We start from the raw sequence: 14,545 nt of genomic DNA on the forward strand, positions 1-14,545 counted from the left end.
ACAAGAGAGAGCCTGAGTGTGAGCAGAGGGTGGTTGCGTCTTTGACATTAAGCACTCTCCCTGTGTGTGTGTGTTCATTCCACTCTGTTCCTGCTCTTACACCGACATCTATCTGCCCTGTTCTTGCTACTTCCACCCATTGCCTTATTTATAGTCTTTGAAAGCACACATTAGACCCAAACCCAGAAAAATTGGAGAACTGAAAAGCAACTCCAGGCCTAATTTCATTCTATCTCTTGTCCCCTTCCCAAAAGCTAAAAGATCCATTGGCTGTTTTTCTGCAATAACAGCATAATCCAGGGACTAATATAGCCCTTGTCTCTCACTGAGAAGGCATGAACCACGAAAGCTGTTTTTCTAACACCTCGTAGGCTTTTCAGTGTTCACTGGAGACAGCTGGCGCTGCCAGGTGAGTGGGCTGCTATCACAGCGGAGCCTCGAGTTCAGCATCTGCTTCCTAGAGCAGGAGACACAGCAAACAAGCCATGGAGATGCCATAACTAGGTCATGCTGTAAGCCCAAGAAAGGTGGCAATGCCTTTCTCAAGGGAGCCTACTAGTTACACAAAGAGTCCTTAAGCTTGCTGGCTCCACTCATGGGGGGTCATATCCACTGGAGCACAGGAGAGAAACAGTACCCAGCTCCCAGGAAGACTCTGCCAAGTGCAAGTTGGCCACCGTGGTAGGTGGTTTAATAAGGTTCCAATCACTTCCTTCTGGTATGCTACAAATATGGGGCCTCTGACCAGGGGTGCAACTTTTACTAGGAGAAGAAGGAAGGGGACAAAAGAAGAGAGACCAGTTCCTCCGAGGGGCAGAGGAGATAATCTTGTCAGATTCCAAGTTTCTCCCTTTCTTCTCTTTTATGGCACCTGCTATTTTTTTTTCTTAACAATTACCACAATCTGCAATTATTTTATTAATTGGTGTGCTTGATTGTAATCTGTCACCCCTTCTAAGTCAGTGGCTCTCAACCTTTCATGCACAACAGAATTCCCTGGAAGGCTCTTTACAAGCATAGATTGCTGGCCCCCAACACCAAGTTTCTGATCCAATGGGTCTAGAGATGGAGTTAGGGATTCCAGGTTCCCGCCTCCTTCCCTGGAGGTCATGGTTGGGTAAGGTATAACTAATAATCTGGAGTGGACTGGGCATGGTGGTATATTTCCAACTACTCAGGAAGCTGAGGCAGGAGGATTGCAAATTCAAGGCCAGTGTGGGCAATATAGCAAGACCCTTTCTCAAAATAAAAAGTAAAACAAAAAATGGCAGGGAATGTAGCTTAGTGGTAGAGCACTCCTGGGTTCAATCCCCAGTTTCACAAAATAATACCGATACCAATACCAATAATAATAATGTTAATCATAACAATAATCTGGAGTGGGTCTGAAAAAAATTTCCTTTTTTAAAATTATTTATTTATTCTAATTTGTTATATAGGACAGCAGAATGCATTTCAATTCACAGTACACACATAGAGCATAATTTTTCATTTCTCTGGTTATACACAAAGTAGTATCACATCATTCATGTCTTCATACATGTACTTAGGGTAATGATGTCCATCTCATTCCACCACCATCTTTTCTACCCCCATGTCCCCTCCATTCTCCTCCCTCCCCTTTGCCCTATTAAAGTTCCTTCATTTCTCCCATGGTTCCCCCCACCCCCATTTTGGATCAGCATCCATATATCAGAGAAAACACTTGGCCTTTGGTTTTTTGGGGATTGACTAACTTCACTTAGCATGATATTCTCCAACTTCATCCTGCAAATGCCATGATTTATTCTCTTTTAATGCTGAGTAATATTCCATTGTGTATATATACCACAATTTCTTTATCCATTCATCTACTGAAGGTAGTTTTTTTTGTTGTTTTTTTTTTTTTAAACCAGGATATAACGTTAAAAGTTCCAAGGGTCCAAGGTCTCAGCCAGGGCTTTACCTACCTGGTGGCCACTCTGATCCAGCCTAATACCTCAACTCTTTGTAGCCCATCCCACTCTTCTCCTGGATCAAATGGCTCTATTGATATAAACCACAAGGGCACGTGGTTCAGGATTCCATACCCCCAAGTGCTTACCCTGGGGGTGGTGGTGATGATCGTGGTGGGGTGGGGAAGGACTTTAATACTCAGTGTCACCGTCCCTGTTTCAACAAGAGCCTCAGCTTTCCTTCTGCCAGACAGCAAGTTGTCATCAGTTATGTAGACAAGTAGTGTGTAGTCCCAGATCTTATCAAGGCCACCCTTGTAGTCAAAGCTGGATGCAAGCAGCAGACGTGTGACATTGGAGCCAGCATTGGGAGAGAAGGTGAAGTGACTGTTGATGTTGCCTAAATGAGATGTGATACCAGGGTGTTGGTAAAAGGAAGAAGAGTGCAGATAGAGGTTTAGAAGAAAACTGCATTAATGTCCACACTGGAGGGTAGACGTCATGACTGAGGCACCAGGGCTGGGTCATGGCTGCATGGGAGATTTCATTAGTATAAAGAAACTCACTTATAAGCAGAGTGGCTGCAAACAAGGATGAGTAGAAAAGCACCACAGCCTACCTGTCCTAGGTGCCATCAGGCAGAAGAGATTTAATAACATGGTACAGCCCCCACTAGCTGACAATCCAGGATTTATTTAGCAATAACATGTAACTCACACTCAGACTGTTACAGAGCTGAGGACTTCTGAGAAACTGAGAAGGTGCAAAGTCCCCCACTTCAAACCCAGATTATTATGATCAAGTCAGAAATATTTCAGACATGTTGCTCAGAGTAACAGGAATAGGTTGTTGAAGGGATAGGAAAAGGGAAAGGGGACACTATCAAGGAAGAGAGTGGGTCCTCTCAGAAAGAAGAGGGACAATGTGCCTCTCCTGCACTCTTGTTTTATTGGAGATCCCAGAGAAGTTTCTAGAGAGTCCCATCCAGGTCCACCCCTTGACTTTTGACTGACAGCAGGCTGACATCAGACTTTCAAGTCCCCACTATTATTTTTTTTTTTTTAAATATTTATTTACTTTATTTTTCCGGCAGACACAACATCTTTGTTAGTATGTGGTGCTGAGGGTCGAACCCGGGCCGCACGCATGCCAGGCGAGCGCGCTACCGCTTGAGCTACATCCCCAGCCCTCAAGTCCCCACTATTATGGCAACTCTAGGTCACCTTGGCCCATGCTGACCGATGCTAATTGGATTCTATAGTTAGGAGGATTTGATGGATAGGAGGAATTACCCTTATCTCCCAGAGTTTCAGGATCTGGTCAAAAAAGTCTCCACCTTCAGGGTGACTTGGGTTCCTCTTATCAACGTTATTTTGGGCCTCCATTTCTCCTGCAGTGAACAGGTAGTTTGCTGAGGATTGTGACATATCCTGATCACTCAGGCCAGGCAGGGCTACAGGTAAATTGCTTCTTTGAAAAGAAAGTCTGTGGGGTCAGCCCAGTGGGCCCATTTTATAACATTATTCTCTTAACTCGTGTTCCCATTCACATCTGCTGTCCCCTAACATGACCACGAGTGGGCCGCAAGAGGTGGAGCAGTCACATCCCTAACACAGGCTAAATTCTCCCCAGGCCTTTCATGGAACCTGACTGGTCATATGGGTTACCAATGTCCCCGGAGTTCTCCAAAGGAAGGTGCCTCCTGGTTTGGTATGGAGCGCAGCCCCAGGTCCTTCTAAACTCACCCCACTCCTCGCTAAACACGCACACAGTCTGTTGGGGCTCACAGCACACAGCTCAGGGAGCCTGGGGCAGGACGGCTGCCAGCCCAGGCATAGCTCCTGCTCATTCCTCCGGTGGCTCCAGACTCATTACCGACTGAAAACCAGTAAATGGAGCAGGAGATGATGCAATTTCTACTCCCTGAGCAGCAAAGTGCTCCATAAAGGCCTTAGGGTTCTCAGTATGGATTATTTCCATCTTCAGCAACTGCAGTCTCAAGGCAGTGTCTGCCCCTGGGTTTTGTGACACAGCCGGCTCAGAGGCTTCCTACTGTTCAAGTTCCTGCTCTGCCAGGGCTCAGCAGGCGGCCGAGATGGATTTTTACTCTTTCCTGTGCAATTGCTCTGCTTGTTTGGGTTTAAATCTCTGGCCCCAGCACTTCATTAGATGAGCTATTTTGGTCTAATTTCCATTGAGAGGTGCTCTTTTTTTTCCCCCACAATGGTATATTTTTAAAGAGAGAAAATGAATGGCGCAGAAGAGAATTGCTGAGGACACAGTTTCAAAATGCATTTAATCTATTTAATCTATTGTTATCCAGAGAGAGGCCTAGGATGCCCTGCCTCCCGTGACAAGCTTTTAGGAAAAGGGGCGGTTGAGGAGTTAGACTCAATTTTTTAAAAATTACACTAATAGGGGCATGTGACTCATAGTTTGGAAATTTGAGGGCTGGGATTCGCTATCAACGGGATTCACCCTTCCTGAGACCTGTGCTCAGCTGAGTGTATGGGTGTGGGAGAATTAGATGAGATGGGGAAGCCAAGAGGAGCACTGGAAAGCACAGGGATCACTAAACAACTCATTCCTCCTTCCTCATTCAAACCCCACCCCACACGGATCCCAGGCCAGTGTGTGGACACAACGCCACAGTCCTGTCTCAGAGACAGGTCCAGGGCTGTCCACACCAAATACTGTACCTGGGCCAATGGAGTAACGAAAAGATTTGGGGCTGGAATCCAAGTCGGTACATGTCAGCTTGAAATTCTGAATGTTTGTGCCAACTTTCAGATCCACTGGGATGGCTAGGAAATAAGAGTTGGGGGTACACATTGGCTTTTCATCATTTTCTCCAATGATGTTCACAGTGACCTAGAGCAACAAGAAGGGGTGCTTACTGTATGCCAGGTACTTTCCATGGAGTAAGCTCACTTAACCTCACAAGAGGAGGATAGATGATAATTCCTTTTTTTTTTTGGTTTGTTTTATAGTACTGGGGATTAGAACTCAGGACCTCAGGCATGCTAAGCAAGTGCTCTACCACCAAGCTGCATTCCCACTTTGTTTCAGTTTATGGATGAGGAAAAGAAGACTTAGAGAGATGAGGTAATTGATCTAACACCATTCAGCTGGTAAGAGGCAAAACTGGGATCTGAATTCAGTTCTCTTCTATCCTAAACCCCAACCTGTTAACATCTTTGCCATTTGCACCCACATGCACATGTGTGTGCAAGTAGCCTATGCAGACATTTCACAAGCCTCATGATACACGCAGGCACCTCCATGCATGCGTTCCCTGAGGTTGATGCTGAGTTCTTTTCCCAAGTGGGTATAGATTTGCAGGGACCCCACGCACTTCCTTGTTTGCCTTCCCTTGTGAATTGGAAGCTCAGTCTCTAACTTTGGTGGGCACAGAAATGGTTCTCAACCCTGGCTCCACTTTCTTGAGCCAGTTTCAGACCAAATGAATTGGAATCCCAGGAGGGTGGAGCCAGGCACGGTTTTTCATGTTTTCCAGCAGATTCTGACATGCAGCGGTGGCTGAGGAGCACTGGGCCAGAATGAGTGGGCCTGGTGGAGCTGGGATCTCATCTGTAACTGGGGCTATTAGCACCACACTGAGCCCAGGAGCTGACCTGCCACAAGCAGGGGCCAGTCTATTCTCTTTCATCACTATCCTTTGTGCCCGGCAAATTGGCATATATAGACTGGGATGCCTGCCAGCAAGAATCATAGAATGTCAGCTGAAAGGGACTTATATGATCGTTTAGTTCATCACCCTTTTAAAAAGCTTATGAATTTTGAGTCATATTCATTCTACTTTTGAAATTTGGGGATTTCAGCTCTTTCTGAGCCTGGGAATAAATTGAAATGTTCACTCTAGTTAGCTTCCACAGTATAGTCCATTCATTTTTCTCAAAAAAACCCTGTAGCCTAACAAACACTGCAATTATCTCCAGCTTTCCTCGGCTAGCAATGCCCAGTCTCCCACACATCATTGAAAACATCATCCCATTAATTCAAAACAAGTCATCAGAGGAACTGAACTATTTGGGTATTGGATTTATCAGGGGACTTTCCGCTTAAGAAGTACTGAAATAAGGACATAGAGATAAGCCTTGTTCAGACCCCCTTGGAAAATTAAGATCAAAGTTGATAAATGAACTCATTCTCCCGACTCCAAGCCAGTCATTGTCTATATCACACAGGAATCTGCTTCTAGCTAAGAGTCCATTTGCCTTCATGCTCTTTTACTTTATTAGTGGGAAAGAACAAGGAATAGTTATGTCTTTATGGTCATGATGTTGTCCTCAGATAATCCTAATCCCTGACCCAGTGGACCTATTAGACCCTCCTATGACCCTGATGTGCTACTCATGTGGCCATGGACTAGCAGAACCACTGGGAAGCATGCTAGAGATGCAGGATCTCAGGCCCCACCCCTGCTCACAAGAATCTGCATTTCCCAGGATTCTCAGCATCAAGGGATGGAAAGCATTGCAGCAGTAGACATCAGCTATGGTTTGGAGGAGTGTCCCCTAAAGGTCCACATGTTGAAGGCTTGGTCCCCAAGGACCAAAATGGAGAAACCTGTGGGAAATGTCCTTAGGTCATTGAAGGTGTGCTCCCAAGGGGAGTGTGGGACCCTGGCCCATCTTCTCTCTCTGCTTCCTGGCTCAAATTGTGAGCACTCTCTGAGATACTCTGAGATACACTCCCACCATGATGTGCCACCCACCCTCACTAGGAGCCCAAACAAATGGGACTAATCCATTTGTCCACCTAATCATGGACTTTAACTTCCTGAATTGTGAGAATAGCCTGCGTCAGGTACTTCATATAGAGACACAAAACTGACTGATACAGCACCATTGTAAGATCTACCCCATTTGGTGTACATGGCAAAACAGCTCTTGGAGAAGAGACAGGTGACGTTAAGACCACACCCAACTTCCAGCAATGTGCATCTCACTGCAAGCCCACATGGAAGGCAAAGTGAGATTTAAAGGGCCTTAGAAGGAACCTTGTCCCACAAAGTGGGTTTGTGGGTTGAACAGATACCCAGTGTCTGGTCATCCATCTCAATGCTTCTCCCAGTCACGCACAAACTTGGCCCTCAGATACAGATGTGGATCTTTATGTCCTGGGCACTACTACTCATTTCTCCTTGCCTCTGCAAGATGTGCCCTGTGAAGATCCCCCTTTGCAGCAGAGAGACTCTGATCAACCAGTTGGATAAGTGAATGTACTCACAGTGACTGAGCTGGTGTCCTCGCCATTGGTGGCCTGGATTCTGAGAATGTAGATGGAGGTTGTCTCATAGTCAGCTTTTGTTATTAGCTGAAGTTCTCCTGTCTTGGGATTAATCCAGAATATGTTTGGGTACTGGGGGCTGGCCCCTCCAGAGGAGACGGAATAGACGATGCTGGTCTGGGGGAAGTCTCCATCGGTTGCTCGCACCTGTCCAACTCGTGTTCTAGCTGGAGGAATAAAGCACCTGGGATTAGTCCTGACTGGGTTGGGGAAGCAGATGGCCCAGGAACATGTATCTTCACAGCTATGGGCAGAAAGACTTTTGGAGGACTCCTTGTGGTTCATATCTTGCATGTTTTATATCTTCAATTCTCTTAAGTTCAAATAATGCTAATGAGCACCCACTAGGTTATTGGCTCTATGATCCAAACAGTCCTGTGAGGTGTGAAAGACAATTCATGCCTTTAAAGAGGCTCTGAGGGCACCAATTATTTTGTTATCATAAACAACAGGGCAAAGAACATCCATCCCCACATATCTTTTTTTTAACAGTGCTGTCTAAAAGTCTTTTCTATTTTTCAGATTTTCCTATAATGAGCATGAATTGCTCTTATAAACAAGATGAAAAGCACTTTAAAAAAAAAGAATTTAGCAACTGATGATTACAGAGTGTAGATTTTAAAATATAGTTCCATTTTGCCTGTTTCACAAATATCATTGGTGTGGCTGTTGGAGTTCTAGCTTCCTTGTTTTATAGAAGTTCTTTCTTAAAAATTACACTCCTCCTGGGCAGAAAGCTTCTCTTATTCTTTAACCTAGTGTGTGACCCAGAGCAGGTGGTCAAAAATAATTGCAGTGAATTCATCAAAAGCCTATTCCTGCTGAATGTGTTTTCCACTGGGTAAGGTATAAGGAATTAAAAGCATTTTCTTCGGACCTTCTTTTTAAGTGTTTTAAGACTTAATGTCAAGAGATGGAGACGATAATAAAGAAAGAAGACAGTGGAGAGGAGATAATTTTAGGGGGAGTGCTCTGGATTTGGTTTGGTTTTGAAATATGGAAGAAATGTCCATGTTCTCAAGATCAAAGGCTGTGGGGACGTCTGTTACACTCCAGAGTTTATATACTTGATTATAAAGGAAAGCTAGCAAACAGTATTACCTTCAAACACAGGGAGATGAGGACAAACTGAAGTTGGGAGTAGGAGTCTTTTCTTGTTGGGAAAAGCCTACGAAAATCAAAGTGTAATAAAGGGCGGGCAGAAAAAAAAAGTGTCCAGTGATTCTGAGCAGAGAGAGAAAATGTCTTTGTTTTTAAGTGAAGAAAATAGAGAAATGAGAAAGTTCTACTTTCAAGTTTAATTCTCTTAGTGAGTTGACAAAAAAAAAAAAATCACAGTGGAAACCAAGAGGAAAATTTTAGGTTACAAAAAGGGAGGATGAGCAGAATCAGGCAACGGTGCCAAGGAAGCAACCAGGGATTTCAGGGAAATGCAGTTTAATCCACAGCTCCAATACACAGTTTCACCTGAAGGATGCTGCAGCAGCAAGGACAATTCAAAAAACATAAGAGGTGCGATAAACACTAATCAGCTGTGAATCAATGTGAAAAACATGCCTGGGGGCCTCTGGAAGGAGGCAAATGTGCATTTGGACCAGAGCCCTGTGGCCTACCTCTCCACTGACTCACCTGGTCTTATTTCAGACACATTGAATACATAGAATGGCCTATCAAAGATGAGGGGAAACTCATCTTCTGGGCTTGTTAAGATAAAAATGTAGATGTTATCTAAAAAATGAAAATAGAAACAAATTTAAGTCAGAATTGTTATTTGTTTATTCAACATTTTTAAAGCATCTTCGGGGCAGGTTCAGGAATACAGGTGGATAAGGTCTGATGGTTCCTTCCTTGAAGACGTTTAGGGTAGTCACCTCCTGATAAGCACAGGTACAGGTCACTATGGAACCTTACAAGGACGAAGTTAGACAGATGAACAGGATGGGATGGGGGAGTGTTCTAGGGATGTGCAAAAATACCAAGGTGTAAAAACACATGATTCACACAGGACAACAGTAAACTGTTTGGTCCAGTTGAAAAAAGTAGGGGGCAGGGCCTTTCGGGGTGGGGAGGAGATGCCTCTAGTGAGTTAAAAAGCAGCAGTGGGATGATGAAAGTACTCGTATGCCAAGCCAAAGTTTGAACCTCAACTTGACAATGAGAAACACACTCAAGGAAATTATATGATGGCATGTGCATTTCCTGAAAAATCACTGACAGAAAGGAAGATACATTAGAAAGGAGCAAGACTAAAGATGGAGAGACCCTTACAAAACCCTTAAGTGTTGTAATTCAGTCAAGAAAAAGGAGGCCCCTGCATCAGAGCCCAATCAGAAGGCTGGAAGACCTAGCACAACTCCTTCAATTACTTAGCACAGTTTAGTCACTGATGCTCAAGGAAGATACCACATGAAAAAAAATCAAAATGATACTTGCTTTTATAGTAAGGAAAGGCAACGTCTTGCACCTGGATTATCAGGGTGTATTTATTGCCAGCTGCTAGATTACTTGGATTTTCACAATCTAGATCACCAATCAACTAGATTAAAACAGAGACATTACACAAATAAACAATCTATTCATCAAACTGACAAAGACATTTTCATATGCTGCTGGAGGATATGTAAATTAGCATAATCCTTTTGGAAGCACTTTTCACATGTATTTGAGGGGGTTTTAAAAGTGACAACCATACCGTTGTGCACTGTTAGAGAACTTATTCAAAAGGATTTACCAACAGGCAGGCGAGGTGGCATGTATCTGTAATCCCAGCAATTTGGAAGACTGAGGCAGGAGGATTCCAAGTTTGAGGCTAAGCCTCAACACTTTAGCAAGGCCCTAGGCAATTTAGTGAGACCCTGTCTAAAATAAAAAGAGCTGTGGATATACCTCAGTGGTAAAACACCCCTGGGTTCAATCCCCAGAAGCTGCAAAGCCCTGCAGCTTCACCCTTGTGGCAGACACCTTCACCACCACCACCCACATCCTTGGGCAGGAGCCTTGGGCAGGAGTCTCCGGCAGGTGAAGGTCTCAAGAAGCTTGTTGAGACCTACCTCTACGCTCTGATTCTGCTTTTGCCCTGGTGCGTGCCCTTCCCACCCTCCTTGTCTTATCTTCCTTTGAGTCTCTGGCGGTTCTATGATGTGATGTGAAACCCACCAAGACACATTCGTGGCCCAGGCCCTGCTTTCTCTCCCTACACGTCATTTGAGGAATGAGCCTTCCAATAAACAAAACAGCGTGAGCACAGAGGGCAGGCCACTAAGGTGTCTGTAAGGGCGCACTGAGCAGGCCTGCGCGCTGGGAGCTAAGGGGAGAAGAGCCCAGTCCCCAGCGTCCTAGCCCAGCCATGCATGTAACAAATGATTCCCGGTACCTGTGTAAAATAAAGAGTGACCAGGACGCAAGCTTGCTATTAAATTTGTCTGTTACAGAGGCTCTGAGAGGGGGTTACCTTGGAAATTTCTCTCAATGGGGCAGCAAATAAACTATGCATGTTGGACCAGCTTCCCCAATGCCCTCTTAATGATGCAATGACCATAAACTGACCACAATTTTCCCCGAGCCAGCTGGATCCTGTAAAAATCTGTGACTGCTCCCCACTCCAGATGGCGTGGTGAAGTTGAATTTGTTGTTTGGTGCTTCGCTGTCCTCATCAAAGCAGAATTTGTTCAGGTCCAGAAGCGACGTCCCGTTGGCTGCTGTTTCAGACACCATAATGCTGGTGAAAACACAGAGTCAGTATTTTCCCCCAACACATGGTGATGGAGAGCTCCTTCTAACCTAGGCCCTGGGCTCACACCTCGGCTTTATTTTCAGTTCAAAGCAAGTCCTTGGTTATTGAAGTAAGCTCCTCCCAGTTCTCCCTTTTGCAGTCCTTGCCTCCTTTCAGATAATTTTTAACATAGCAACCAGAGGCGTCCAGTTAAAATGTTGTCGGATTGTGTCAGTCCTCTGCTTCTAAGTCCTAAGTGGCTCCTCATTTCACTTGACATCTAACTTTGATCTGAAGGACCCTCATGACATGCTGCATGTTCTCCCTCTGAACTCACTTCCTGTAGCTCCTGGTGCACGCTCCTCCTGCCATTCTGACCTCCTTCCATTCCTTGCACACTCTGCCATGCTCTAGCCTTGGGTCGTTGCATTTGCTGTCATTGACAGTCTCCCAAAGGCCCGTGTATTAAAGGCTTGGCCTCCCAGGGTGGCACTGTTGGGACATGGTGGACCCTTTAAGATGTGGGGCCTACTTGGAGATCCTTAGGTCATTGGAGGCATATCTTTGAAGGGGAGTGTGGGACCTTGGCCCCTTCCTCGACCTCTTTTGTTTCCTAGCCATAAAGTGAGTGGTTTTGTTCCACTGCACACTACCGCCATGATGTGCTGCCTTACCTAAGTAATGGGGCCAACTGATCACGGACTGAAACCTGTGAAATTGTGAGCCAAAATAAATCTTTCTCTTTATAAGTTGATTATCTCAGGCATTTGTTATAGTAACAGAGAGCTGAGTCACTCCCTCTTTGGCTTTCTTTAGCCTCTGATCAAACATCACCTTCCCAGTGAGGCTACCCTATCTAAAATATCAGTGACCCCTGCCCATGGCTTCCCCTCCTGTTCCCCTCTTTATTTCTAAATCTTAGCACTTAATGTAATCCAGCATACTACATATTTTGCTTATTTATCCTGTTTATTGTCCGTTTTCCCCCCTAGACCATAAGCACTTTGAGGAAGATTTATTTGCTCTGTTTTGGGCACTCAGTAAAAATTTGTTGAATGAATGAATGACAGCAGCAGATGAGAGAACAGTCATAAAGAAGAAAATAAGAAAAATATAAATTTCACCCCCCAACCTTAAACTGTAGGAGTTTATAATCTGGTTAGAGAAAAGCCCTGTACGCTTGCAGCCCTTGCAGCCCTTGATCCTACATCATCTCCCATGCTTTGAAGGTTGGGAATGCCTTGAGTAGTATCCCAGCCATACCAGTGCAATAGAGAGGCTCCCAATGACCTAGTATCACTCATTCAAGACAGATTTATTGAGGGTTGAATTTGGGGTCCTAATCTCAGTTGACCCAGGTTCTGGACAAATAACACAAATGAATAAAGCTATCTCCAAACTCAGAGCCTCTGGCCAGGCCCAGGTTGGTGTGGAAGACTCTGAGACTCTAAAGGCTTCATTTCATGGAGAGTTTTTATCATGTCTCTAAGTTTCAGCTTCTCCATCTATGAAATGCACATAAATCATGTCAGTGAGCTTTTGCCACATAACACACCAGCCCAAAATCTGGTAACTTAAAACAACAAGCATTTATTTTATTTTTTCATTATACTGTGGGTTATCCCATAGTTCTTGTTGGGTTTGGCTGGTTCCTGTGGTCATTGGCAGTTCAGCTGGGACCGGAGGTCTAGGATGGTCTTGCTCACACTGCTGGTGGTGAGAAGTGGTTGGTCTCCTTGCTCTCATCCTTCAGGAGGCCACCAGGCTCTTCACATGGAGATCCCAGGGTTCCAAAAGCAGCAAGAGAGAGCAAGCCCAATGCACAAGCACTTTGCAAGCCTCCATTGTGCCGTGTTTGTGAATGTTCCAGTAGCCAAAGCAATTTACATGGTCAAGCACAGATGCAAGGAGAGAAGTCCATCTCTTGATGGGAGGAACAATAAAATCACCTTGTAAAAGTGATTTTCATAGAGATGGCGAGAGGCATGGGAGGATTTGTGGTTGTTCCTTGGGTATCAATCATATTTTGCCTTTGCAAAAGTTCTTACAAAAACATATTATGGCTGCCATGAGAAGGTGCCTAGAAGACCTTCAGCCAATGGGATTATAACTGACCACAGGCCCCAGCAGCTGTGCTTTGAAATCTGTCCCTGGGTTTTGTAGTGAGGCCATGTATCAATGATTGAGTGGGACAGATATACTAAGATAGGCTCATTCTGTCCTTTGACAGCTGACTTTGGCTTCAGAACTCCTGATGGCCTCGTGAACATACCTTAGACTACCATACAATCTAGAACATTTCCAACCACATTCCTTCCTCTTTCCTTCACTCAGGTCAGATTTGCATCATGGTCTAAAGACTCCCTCAGCCTCACCCAGCTGTCTGCCTGTTTTCTCCCACAGGCATTTCCCCCAATAAAAGTCTTGCACATTTAGTCCTATCTTGGCATCTGGTTTTCAGAACACCCAGACTAACATGTGTTAAGTTTTATCCTCTGTACCTCTCTCTGCAATCAAATTATGCCCCTTTTCCATTCTACAACCTCTCTTAACGGCTCTGGGCTCAGTAACTATGGAGCAAGGATGGCTTTGGGCTGTGGAGGATAACTGGGTTTGTTTGCTGGAGAGAAAGCAGTCGTACCTGAGTCTCCACTATGCCTCACTGGCAAAAATCCTGTCTGTGTTTTAGCAGGAGTGGAAGCTGAGCATCCTCATTCCTGCATTGATCACACAATGCCATGGTACCATTCACAACTTAGAATAGACACCACTTATTAAACAGCAGCTGCATGCTGTATTACATTAAGCACTTTTAAAACTCTAATGCCTTCATCTCCAAGAGGTCTGAACTCTGTCCTCATTTTACAGGTGAAGAAAGAGCGATTCAAAGCAGTTTTAGGATTTGTCCAAGAAAGTTCATGCCCCTAGTTTTAGAGTCATTGTAAACTTTAAATTCCATCAGGGAATATCCAGGCCCACAGAGCAACGGCATTCAAAGATCTGAGCCTTGATTACAACTCTGCAGAAGCCAGGAGATCTCATCATCTAAAGAATTCAGAAACCAGACCTTTCAAACCTTCCAAGTGTCTTGGGTTTTTAATTTTTATTTATTTGTTATTATCATTATTATTATTGTTTGTGGCATTGTTTGAGATCAAACCTGGCATGTTCTTTCATTCTTCCCTGACTCTTGGTATTTCTCCCCTAAACGCGTCACTTGGAGAGCCACTCCTTTTCATTCATCAATCCCTGCTTCAAAGGCGAGTGGCCTTAGCTCCCAACTGTCTGATCACAGGTCCTTCCCAATGCAGAGGTGACTGAGCCCAGCCGCATTCTCCATGGTCCCGCATTCTCCGCCTCTTGCTCACAAACAGCTTGAGAGGCGCTTTCAGCCAAGCGCCTGACGATTTACAACCTAAATGGGGGCTGCCTCGGGGCCTTTGATGCCTTAGTGGGGCCCTGGGCTCATTCATCACCAGCCTGGGAAAGCCGCAGAGGCCTCGGTGCTAAGGGCTAAGAGCCCACAGGGCCCGCGGTGAGCAGCAGGGGGCGCCCGCCGCCTCCAGGCCACTCTCTGCCCTGGGTG

General features: G+C 45.0%; 1 protein-coding gene across 1 annotated transcript in view; it reads right to left on the reverse strand.

Moving 5' to 3' along the window:
- Cdhr3 (cadherin related family member 3) overlaps positions 1-14,545 on the reverse strand; it is a 64,285-nt gene that overhangs the window by 7,751 nt on the left and 41,989 nt on the right. Inside the window, 6 exon segments of the mRNA XM_027926295.3 lie at positions 2,084-2,334; positions 4,634-4,805; positions 7,188-7,414; positions 8,877-8,975; positions 9,681-9,783; positions 10,794-10,965. Of these exon segments, the coding sequence (XP_027782096.3) occupies positions 2,084-2,334; positions 4,634-4,805; positions 7,188-7,414; positions 8,877-8,975; positions 9,681-9,783; positions 10,794-10,965 (1,024 nt within the window).

This window comes from Marmota flaviventris, chromosome 1 (assembly GCF_047511675.1).
Source record: "Marmota flaviventris isolate mMarFla1 chromosome 1, mMarFla1.hap1, whole genome shotgun sequence".
Classification (NCBI taxonomy): domain Eukaryota; kingdom Metazoa; phylum Chordata; class Mammalia; order Rodentia; family Sciuridae; genus Marmota; species Marmota flaviventris.